Here is an 11,065-nt window from a genome sequence, read left to right as displayed (position 1 = left end):
ACCCCTCCCTCCAAAGATAGCCTGGTACAGAGTGGGTAAGAGCTTTGAGTTTGGGATTTGAATTGGGCTCTTCTGGGAGCACTTGGGCAAGTGACTTTGCATCTTGAAGCCTCAGTTTCTCCATCTGGGAAAGGGGAATGGAGCTCCTACTTCCCCAGGGCTCAGGGAGCACCCTGGAATGTCCGTTTCTCTTTTGTTTATTTACTTATCTGTTTATTGGCTGTGTCTGATTTAGTTGCAGCATGTGGGATCTTTCGTTGTGGTGCACGGCCTGTCTAGTTGTGGCCTCAGTAATTGCAGTTCACAGGATCCAGGGCATGCAGGCTTTAGTAGTTGTGGCAGGCCGGCTTAGTTGCTCAGGGGCGTGTGGGATCTTAGTTCCCTGCCCAGGAATCGAACCTGTGTCCCCTGCATTGCATGGTGGATTCTTAACCACTGTGAGGGAAGTCCCCTGTCTGTTTCTTTTAATTAATGTTTCTTTTAATCTATTGTTAGTATTGCTGGCTCTTCGCTGGGTGATCCTGGGGCCCTGACTGATCTGAAGGAGGCTCCATTCGGGAGAGATCAAGTCAGACAAGGATTCCCCAGTCTTGTTGGGTCAAGGCAGGGCTGGTGGCATGGAGGGCAGTGGGGAGCCCACGGGGGAAGTGTGAGCAGGAGAAGGACATGATCAAGCTGTATTAGAAAGATCTCGTGGGCTTCCTTGGTGGCTCAGTGGTAAAGCATCCACCTGCCAGTACAGAAGACACAGGTTTGATCCCTGATCCAGGAAAAGCCCACTTACTGCAGAGCAACTTAGCCCATGCGCCACAACTATTGAGCCTGTGCCCCAGAGCCCGGGAGCCGCAACTACTGAGACCATCTGCTTCAATAGTTGGAGCCCTCGCGCCCTAAAGCCCTTGCTCCCCGACAAGAGAAGCCACTGCAATGAGAAGCCTGCACACTGCAACTAGAGAAGAGCTTGCACACCAACAACGATGCAGCACAGCCAAAAAGAAATAAATAAATTAAAAAAAAAAAAAAAAAAAACAGAGAGAAACATCTCTCTGGGCCTGGCTTGAGAGCAAGACTGGTGTCCAGAGGTTCTGATAGGAGACATAGGCTCAAGACAGCCCCTCCCAGGACCGTCGGCTGCCAGCCCAGCCCGAGGGAGTCAGACACTGCTGGGGGTTTGCCAGGTCTGGGAAACAGGCCAGCAGTTGGCTCTGAGTCAGCTCCAGATGCTGGCCTGGGCAGCAGTGCCTGGTGCGGCCTCACCCGAGGATCCCCTGGGCAGGGTGGGCAGGGGGCTGCTGGGGTTGTTTGCTGAGGCCTTACCACTGTGCTTCCCAGGTGGCGCCAGTGGTAAAGTACCTGCCTACCGATGCAGGAGGCGCAAGAGATGTGGGTTTGATCCCTGGGTCAGGAGGAGGGTCAGGGTCAGCCCCTGGAGGAAGGCATGGCAACCCACTCCAGTATTCTTGCCTGGGAAGTCCCACGGTGAGAGGAGCCTGGTGGACTACAGTCCATGGGGCCGCAAAGAGTGGGACATGACAGTGACTAACCTTGTGACTTATTCAACAAGGAGGGCTGCCTTTGGGGTTTTAGAGGACCATGATGTGAATCATCCCATATGAGAGGTAGATGACTCCCTGCTCCCATCTTAATGAGGAGCCACTATAAGTTCAGAGAGAGACATGACTGATCTGGATCGCACAGTGTAGCCCTAGCCCCACCTCAAACCGTGGTGACCCCAGAACCGGGAGAAAAGGGGTTCTGTGCAGGGCATCAGCAGACACCAGGGTAGAGGCTCTGTTCCCACCAGCACCAGGCAACAGGAAAATAACTTGTCCCTCCATTCAACAAATGCAAATTCCCTTTCTGTGCCCCACCCTGCACTGGACATTGCTGGGTCCTGAGAGAGTATCAGACCCACATCCTGCTTTGTGGGGTCCTCAGAGAGAATTTTCATGTTGAAGAGAACAGAAAATAAGGGCTACAGTGACTTAAGCAACAGGGGTTGTATTAATTCATAAACTTGAAGAGTTGTGCAATAGTGTGGCTTTCAGGGTTGGTTTGGTCCAGCATCTCTACTCAAGATGCTTTTTTTTTTTAAAGACTTCACAACCAAGACCTTTGTTGCGGCACACAGGCTCCAGAGTGCCTGGGCTCTGTAGCTGCGGCACATGGGCTTCGATTCGCCACAACATGTGGGATCTGAGGTCCCTGACCAGGGATCGAACCCACATCCATTGCATTGGAAGGTGGATTCTTAACCACTGGACCCCCAGGAAAGTCCCTCAACACGCTTTTTATTCAGACCCTCAAATTCAGCATCTTTGCAAAGTTCATGGTTTCTGTTCGGTTTCCAGGATCTCCTGTGACCATATAGTCTCTCATTTATGGACAGATACAAAGAGAAAAGCAGAAGGGAAGAGACCAAAGAGAAAGGAGCAAACAGAGGTAGAGAGATACGTACACACTTGCACAGAAAGACAGACAGACAGTGAGAGAGGAAGATAAGAGTGAATGAGACTTCCTCTCTCTCAACTATAGTACGAGAATCCCAGGGTCTCTTCTAATTAGGCCAAATTAAGGTCCATAAGCCAATCCTTAGGACCAGGGGGAAATGCAGCTGGTGATCGGCTCAGGCCAGAACCAATGCCTATGGCCAAGAGGATGGACTTCTGCCAGTTAGCTCTTCAACCCCGGCCCCTGTTGCTAGGCGTCCTTGATGCCCTCTCCATCCCCTTTCTCAATCTCCATCCTCGCCCCCTGCAGGGAGAGAAAAACCATGGCTTTGAGGTCCTGTACCACAGCGTGAAGCAGGGGCCCATCTCCACCAAGGAGCTGGCAGACTTCATCCGGGAGAGGTGAGGTTCCCCAAGCCCCATCCATCCCCGTGGCCAAGACCTGAAGTCCACTCAGCCATGCCCATCTTGTACTTCCACCCAGGCTCTGCCCCATTTTTCCCGTTCCCATCCCACCCTGACAGGGCACCACATTCTGCCAGAAAGAGTCCTGATCCCTGGGGTCTCCAGGAATCAAATGAGCTTGAAGACCCTCCCGACCGACAGTTCTCAACACTGTCAGCCCTGTGCCCCATTTTAAACAATAATCACCAGACTTCTAAGCCCTCCTCTTGTAGAGATGATAATATGACCTACTTACAAGGAGAAATTTGAAAACTCAATCTCAGGCCCTGAGTACAATAAAAGAAAATACATGTATGATGAAATAATCTATATTTCAGCTCACAAATGCTCCAATGTCCCAGAAAACACAATAAACTCAAATTGCAAGGCAACCTCTGCTCCCCAACCACTCAGCAGCTGAATGCCCATTGAATCTGGGCAGAGAGTCCAGAGGATGATTAACCAGGTTTTTCCTCTCTGAGGCTGTCATGCAGACCTGTCACAGCCATGCTGTGTTTCATGAGGCTTCAGACCCTGGATCCATCCACTATTGTCTGTGGTACCCCATGGGTGCCGCTGTCAAAAAATACCCCAGTGGATAACTAGTTTTAACTGGGCACATGGATACCCCAAACAAAACAATTCTATTAGGATGAAAATGTGAGTGAATATTAGGTAGGCATTTAGCAGTGTCTGCCTAGAGGGAATAAAGAAATCTGAGTTTATCTTCTGCAATTAAATGAGACAAAGCGCATGAAACATTGATACTATGTGCTCAAAATTTTGTTTACTTGCTCTTGCTGCTGCTGCTATCTACTACTGCTGTTAGTAAAATTTTATTTAAGGATGAAAACCTCTCCCGTGAATTTCCCAAACATCTTCCCCTGCCAGGGGGCTGTATCATTCTCCTGGAGGCTTCTGCTCAGATGTCTGAGATGGGGAAGCTGAGGCCCAGGGGTATGGGGCCTGTCCCAAGGTGCCAGGACCCTCCCCATCCTTTCCCTGTCCTCCTACCCAGGGCCACCATCGAGGAGACCTACTCGAAGGCAATGGCTAAACTTTCCAAGCTGGCCAGCAACGGGACCCCCATGGGGTGAGTGGGCTGTGGGTGAGGCAGGAGTCGCTGAGGGTGTGGGGGTCCCTGGGGGCAACAGGCTGCTGCCTTTGGGTGTACATCTCTTCACACTTGTGATATGTGGGGCAGGGAGTCATGCCCCTGTTTATGGGCTAATTGGACAGAAGAATATGAATGTATATCTCCATGGCTCAGTAGTAAAGTGGCTTCCCAGTGGCACTAGTGGTAAAGAATCTGCCTGCAATGCAGGAAACTTGGGTTCAGTCCCTGGGTTGGGAAGATCCCCTGAAGAAGGAAATGACAACCCATTCCGGTATTCTTGCCTGGGAAATCCCATGGACAGCGGAGCCTGATGGACTATAGTCCGTGGGATCGCAAGAGACAGACACAACCGAGCATGCATGTACAGTAGTAAAGAACCTGCCTGCCAATGCAGGAGACACAGGTTTGATCCCTAGGTCGGGAAGATCCCCTGGAGAAGGAAATGGCTACCCACTGCAGTATTATTGCCTGGGAAATCCCATGGACAGCGGAGCCTGGCAAGCTATAATTCATTCATTCATCCAGTGGATATTTACTGAGCCCATACTGGGTGCCAGACCTTGTTCGAGGCACCAGGGGGCCCAGGGGCAATCAAAACAGATCAAGCCTCCAGTCACCTTCATGCCCTGTTCATAGGGTGTGCGTCTGGGATATGTGATAGATGTTAACCACAAACACGAACAAAGTCCTTTCCCAGAGAGAACAGTGCTAGGAAGAGAATGAAATAGGAGCATTAGAAGGTGGGTACTATATCTGGAGCTGAGATCTCAGTAATGAGAAAGAATCAGCCGTGGGGGTGTCCGAGGGACAGAGACCCAGGGAGGTGGCTCAGCTAGTGCAAAGGCCCTGAGGCAGCAGCACACTTGTGCATGTTCAAGGAAGAGCAAAGAGGCAGGCCTGGCTGCAGGGCCGGGGCACCGTGGAGATGAGGTGGGGGAGAAAGAGAGGGGAAGGGGAGTGTCAGGCTGGGCCTGGAGTCCAGAGAGAGGACAGCAGGCGTCAGCCTAGCTTTAAATTCCTGCTCTGATGTTCATTTGCTGAGGGGCCCTGGGTGAGTGATGGGGCCTCCCATGCCTCAGTTTCCCTGTCTGCTGCAGGCCCACCTTGCATGATTGCAGTGGAGATTAAATGAGTTCATATATGTTCATGTTTAGCAGGGCCCAGAACACATGAGGTGTCTGAGCCAAAGCCAGCCATGCGGGGTGAGGGGTCCCTTGCTGAGGGGTTGGGGTTGGGCCTGCTGGGCCCTGGGTGTGACCCCCGCCTCTCTGTTTCCAGGACCTTTGCCCCGCTCTGGGAGGTCTTCCGAGTCTCCTCAGACAAGTTGGCACTGTGCCACTTGGAGCTGACGCGGAAGCTTCAGGATCTCATCAAGGATGTGCTCCGCCACGGGGAAGAGCAGCTCAAGGCACACAAGAAGGTGGGGGCCGCGGGGCCGGGGGGTGGGGAACGGCTGTGGCTGCTAGGACCCCAGGACTTCTGGGGCCTTGGAACCCCAGCTCCTGGTGTGTGTCCCTGAGGGTTCTGTTAGTGCCACAACATCAAACTCGGCATCTCACAGACCTGAGCATTGTTGAATTTCAGACTCTCAGAATTCTAAGAGCAGGGGCTCTGCAAACTGCAGCCAGTGGGCGATGGCTAGACCATCACCTTGAGCTGTGAGTAGTTTTTCTACTTTTAAGGGATTGGGGGGAAAAAATCAAAAGAAGGATATTTCATGATGTGTGATTATTACAGGACATTTAGACTTTAATGCCAGTAAATCAAGTTGTGTTGGCCACAGCCATGCCCATTCACGTTCAGATCTTCTGTGGCTGGCTTATTTGAACTGCAATGGCTGAGTTCAATGTCAGATTTACCACCCGATCCTTCACACCAAAAGTCTGCTGACCCCTGATCTAGAGCGTTAGAAGCTACAGATCTTATTTGACATTTCTAGACTCTTTTTTTTTTTTTTTGGCCCAAACTTTATTTTTTAAATGAAGTTGTTTTAAATATATTTTTAATTGGAGGATGATTGCTTTGCAATGTTGTGTTGGTTTCTCCCATAAAACAACATGGGGCTTCCCAGGTGGCTCAGATGGTAAAAAATCCACCTGCAATGCAGGAGACCTGGGTTCGATCCCTGGGTCAGGAAGATCCCCGGGAGAAGAGAATAGCTACCCACTCCAATATTCCTGCCTGGAGAATTCCATAGACAGAGGACCCTAACTGCATGGGGTCACAAAGAGTCAGACATAACTGAGTGACTAACACACATACACATATATTCCCTCCTTCTTGAACCTCCCTCCCACGCCCACCCCATGCCACCCCTCTATGTCGTCACAGAGTGCTGGGCTTCTGGACTCTTAACAAAACTAAAATCCTGGAAGAGCCAGACCTTAGGGTCTCAAGATTCCAAAATATTTGAAGCTTATAAATCTAGAGTCATAGAGGGTTTGCATTTACAGAGCCCTAGAATCTGCAGTTTTTAACCCCCATTAAAGAAGAGAGTTGTAGTACTTCATACTATACACTTAAAAATGGTTAAGATGACTCTTTCCCGGCTGGAACCATGGAGGGTGCAGAAGAGAAGAAAAAAGAAGATTCCTGCTGTGCCAGAAACCCTTAAGAAAAAGCGAAAGAATTTCGCAGAGCTCAAGATCAAGCACCTGAGAAAGAAGTTTGCCCAAAAGATGCTTCGAAAGGCAAGGAGGAAGCTTATTTATGAAAAAGCTAAGCATTACCACAAGGAATACAGGCAGATGTACAGAACTGAAATTCGAATGGCTAGGATGGCATGAAAAGCTGGCAACTTCTATGTACCCGCGGAACCCAAATTGGCATTTGTCATCAGGATCAGAGGTGTCAACGGTGTGAGCCCAAAGGTTCCAAAGGTGCTGCAGCTCCTTCGCCTCCGGCAGATCTTCAATGGCACCTTTGTGAAGCTCAACAAGGCATCAATTAACATGCTGAGAATTGTGGAGCCATACATTGCATGGGGGTACCCAAATCTGAAGTCTGTGAATGAATTGATCTACAAGCGTGGTTATGGCAAAATCAACAAAAAGCGAATTGCCCTGACAGACAACGCATTGATTGCTCGATCTCTTGGGAAATAGGGAATCATCTTCATGGAGGATCTGATTCATGAGATCTATACCGTTGGAAAACGTTTCAAAGAAGCAAACAACTTCCTGTGGCCCTTTAAATTGTCTTCTCCATGAGGTGGAATGAAGAAAAAGACCACCCATTTTGTAGAAGGTGGAGATGCTGACAACAGAGAAGACCAGATCAACAGGCTTATTAGAAGGATGAACTAAGGTATCTACCAGGATTATTTTTGTAATCTGGTCCATTAATAAACAATTGAAACAAACAAACAAAAAAAAAATGGTTAAGATGGCAAATTTTACATTATATGTTTTTTACCACCACTTTCTTTAAAAAATTAAAGAACAAGGAAGTTTTCTCTGGACTGATATGGAACAATCTTGAAAATGAATTATTAAGTGGAAAAAGCAATCAGTTAAACAGTATGGCCTGTCACCATTTGTCATTAAAAAATGGGCGTATTCGCTGATCTTCATGCCAGTTATTTCAGGAAATGTATCATGGTAATAATAGGAGGTTTGATATTTCCTTGTGTGGTCCAGTGGGTAAGACTCTGTGTTTCTAATGCAGGGGTTGTCGGTTCGATCCCTGGTCAGGGAACTAAGATCCCACATGTCTGCCTTGCAGTGGGGAAAAAGAAAAAAAAAAGACTTTATAGTTAAAAAAAAAAGGTGGGGGTGGGGGAAGGTTTTTACCTGAGCTCACTCCTTAAAACTTTCTGAAATATGAGTTATGTGTAAGTATTACCTATTTAAAGAGTTAAAATTTTTGAAATTCATAGAATTCTCAGAAAAAAAGAATTCTGTAGGAGCTGGAACCCCACAGGTTTGGGAGGCTGGGAATTTCATGGTGTGTACCTGGGTCTGCTCAGGTCCTGCACCCAGCAGGGCCTTCAGGGGGTCCTCATGCTCGTCCCCACCCCCACAGTGCAAAGAGGAAGCGGTGGGCACGCTAGATGCCATACAGGTCCTCACGGGGGTCAGCCAGCTCCTGCCCAAGTCTCGCGAGAACTACCTGAACCGTTGCATGGACCAGGAGCGGCTTCGGAGGGAGAGCACTAACCAGAAGGAGATGGACAAGGTGGGCGCTCAGCTGCAGGTCCCCAGCCACCCCGGCCCGCGTGGATCCGAGGAGCGTGCCGAGAGGTGGCAGGGCGGCCTGATGGGAGAGTGGAAACACAGCACGGAGCCATGGCCATGGAACCTGCGTGAACCACACCCTGGGCTCCCCAAGGCGTCTACGCGCTGGGGGACGGGGCCGGGGAAGTGCCCCAGGGGCGCTTTCCCAACCCCGTGCCCTCACTGTGCCTCCTAGGCGGAGACCAAGACCCGGAAGGCAGCAGAGAGCCTGCGGCGATTGGTGGAGAAATACAACTCAGCCCGTTCTGACTTTGAGCAGAAGATGCTGGACTCAGCTCTGGTAAGAGCCGGGCCCTGGAGACCTACACATTCCTGGGCCCAGGATGCTGTGGGCCTCAGAAATCCAGAACCTTCCAAACCCTTGACTCCCAGAAGCCTTAGAATCACAGGCTAAAACTGTACAATTCTAGAGCCAGTTAGCTATTGTTGTTGTTGATGTTGTTATTATTTTAAAGACCAAGTCAGTTCTGTGCCTTAATTTCACCATTTGTAAAATGGGGACAGTAATACTACCTGCCTCATAGACTTGTGAAGATTAAATGAGTCGCCATATATGAAATTTTCAGACTAGTACCAGGTGCATAGAAACCACTCTATGATGTATTATTATTATTGATGAGGTTTTTGAACAAGATGGGGCAGGATTTAGAAGCCAAGAGTCTCCTGACATGTCATGGTGACTGAAAAGCCTGGATTCCTGGTCTAGCCTCTGTCTGTCACCAGCCTTTGGCAAGGCACTGCACCTCTCTGGGTCTCTGTCTAATCAAAGGTTTAAAAAGCAGATTGGGAGTTCAGGATTAAGAATTAAATTTTTTTTTCTTTTGATTTTGCAGTGATAGAAAGTTGCAAGCAACAGAAATCTTCGTTCAAACTGATAAGGAGCCTTATAGGCTCAGGGAACTGAAAAGTTCAGGGTGGGGCTGAGCTTCAGGCATGGCTGGATCCAGGTGCCCAAATGGTGTTGACAGGAAGCTGTGCCTCTTTGCTTCTCAAATCTGTTTTTCTCCCTGAGGGCTTTATTCCCAGGCAGACACACCCTCCTCAATGTGTGTGTGTGTGTGTGTGTGTGTGTGTGTGTGTGTGTGTGTGTGTGTGTAGCAAAGTAGCCCCCAGCAGCGGCCCCATTTATCTGCCAACTCATTGACGCAGGATATGAAAGTGTTTTTTCTATGATTCCAGCAGAAGTCCCAGAGCTCTTACCCAAATCAATCACTGAGGCCATGAGGTTGGGACATTCTGATTGGTCAGGTGGGGTCACTAGCCACACCTTCCCATTTTGCTCCTCCCCTCCTGCCTCAGCGCTTCCAAGCCATGGAAGAGACCCACCTGCGGCAAATGAAGGCACTGATGGGCTCCTACGCCCACTCAGTGGAGGACACCCATGTGCAAATTGGGCAGGTGAGTGGGGCTGGGAGTGGGGAATGAGGTTGGGGTGCTGGGCAAGAAGGCCCTGCCTGGTTACAAATTCCATCCTCCTGGCCCAGGTGCATGAGGAGTTTAAGCAGAATGTAGAAAACGTCAGTGTGGAGATGCTGCTGAGGAAGTTTGCAGAGAGCAAAGGCACAGGCCGGGAGAAGCCTGGTGAGTCGGGGGCATCTATGAGAGTTGGGCTGTGGAGCTATGGGGAAGGAAGGGGATTCAAGAGCCTAGAGAATGAACCTCCCTGGGCCTCATTTTCCTCACCAGAAAAATGGGGTTAAAAAAAAAGAAAAAGAAAAATGGATTGATGGAACTTCCCTGGTGGTCCAGAGGTTAAGACTTCTTTCAGTGCAGGGGGTGCAGATTCAGTTCCTGGTCAGGGTACTCCCATGTGCCTTGCAGCCAAAAATCCAAAACATAAAACAGAAACAGTATTGTAACAAATTCAGTAAAAGACTTAAAAAATAGTCCACATTTAAAAAAATAATCTTTAAAAAGAATGGACTGAAGACAAATCTAACTCAGCAACCTACAGAGGAAGAGAACTTGATGCCTAATCTTACAGATAAATTGCTTACCACTAGATGCCAGAGGGGCCTTGAATGCCAAGGTCAGCCTTTCAGATGTTTCCCTGAGGGCCCAAGGGAGCCACTGAAGATTGTTGAGCAAGAGGCGCATTTGAAAATGTCCCAGATACAGGGTCAAGGGAGAATTGAGAGCCAAAGTTTTAGGATCACATCTGGGTTTGTGTCTTTCCTTTGTCACTCACTGTGTCACCTTGGACATCTGTCTTGCTTTCTCTGAGTCCTAGTTTCCTCTTCTGTAAAGTAGGGATGATAGCCCCCAACTAATGGTGTTGTGAAAGTTCACCATTATTGTTGTTCAATCACTAAGTTATGTCCGACTTTTTGCAACCCAGTGAACTCCAGCACACCAGGCTTCCCTGTCCTTCACTGAGTTTGCTCAAACTCAAAGGACATCATTGAGTCAGTGATGCCATCCAGCCATCTCCTCCTCTGTTGGCCCCTTCTCCTCTTGCCCTCAGTCTTTCCCAGCATCAGGGTCTTTTCCAGGGAGTCAGCTCTTTGCATCAAGTGGCCAAAGTATTGGAGCTTCAGCATCAGTCCTTCCAATGAATATTCAGGATTCACTAATTTGATGCAAATAAAGGGCAAAATGTGTGCCTGGCACACATTAGGCACTTTAGTAAATGCTGTTTACACCCTTAGGTCCAGACAACCACTAGGGTCTGTCTTTTCTCCCTCCTGTCTCTATAGCTCAGCACCAGCTCAGGCTACCTCTCATTGTGTGAATCTCCATTCTTATCTTTCACTGGCTCCAGATTTCTCATGCCCTGCTCCTGCTCACATAACTCCTATGGCTTCCCATCACCCTTGGGA

General features: G+C 49.1%; 1 protein-coding gene and 1 pseudogene across 10 annotated transcripts in view; both read left to right on the top strand.

The window, feature by feature from the left end:
* The window catches only part of FCHO1 (FCH and mu domain containing endocytic adaptor 1), a 30,094-nt gene that overhangs the window by 7,854 nt on the left and 11,175 nt on the right, over positions 1-11,065 (top strand). For all 10 annotated transcript variants that reach the window (XM_070462019.1, XM_070462008.1, XM_070462051.1 and 7 more), the window contains 7 exons: positions 2,761-2,852; positions 3,913-3,987; positions 5,290-5,431; positions 8,035-8,187; positions 8,422-8,526; positions 9,546-9,644; positions 9,731-9,827. In XM_070462019.1, coding sequence (XP_070318120.1) covers positions 2,761-2,852; positions 3,913-3,987; positions 5,290-5,431; positions 8,035-8,187; positions 8,422-8,526; positions 9,546-9,644; positions 9,731-9,827 — 763 coding nt within the window. The remainder of the gene's footprint in view (positions 1-2,760; positions 2,853-3,912; positions 3,988-5,289; positions 5,432-8,034; positions 8,188-8,421; positions 8,527-9,545; positions 9,645-9,730; positions 9,828-11,065) is intronic.
* Positions 5,459-7,629, top strand: LOC139033166 (large ribosomal subunit protein uL30 pseudogene; annotated as a pseudogene).

This window comes from Odocoileus virginianus, chromosome 3 (genome assembly GCF_023699985.2).
Source record: "Odocoileus virginianus isolate 20LAN1187 ecotype Illinois chromosome 3, Ovbor_1.2, whole genome shotgun sequence".
Lineage (NCBI taxonomy): Eukaryota > Metazoa > Chordata > Mammalia > Artiodactyla > Cervidae > Odocoileus > Odocoileus virginianus.
This window is presented reverse-complemented; position numbering and strand designations above follow the sequence as displayed.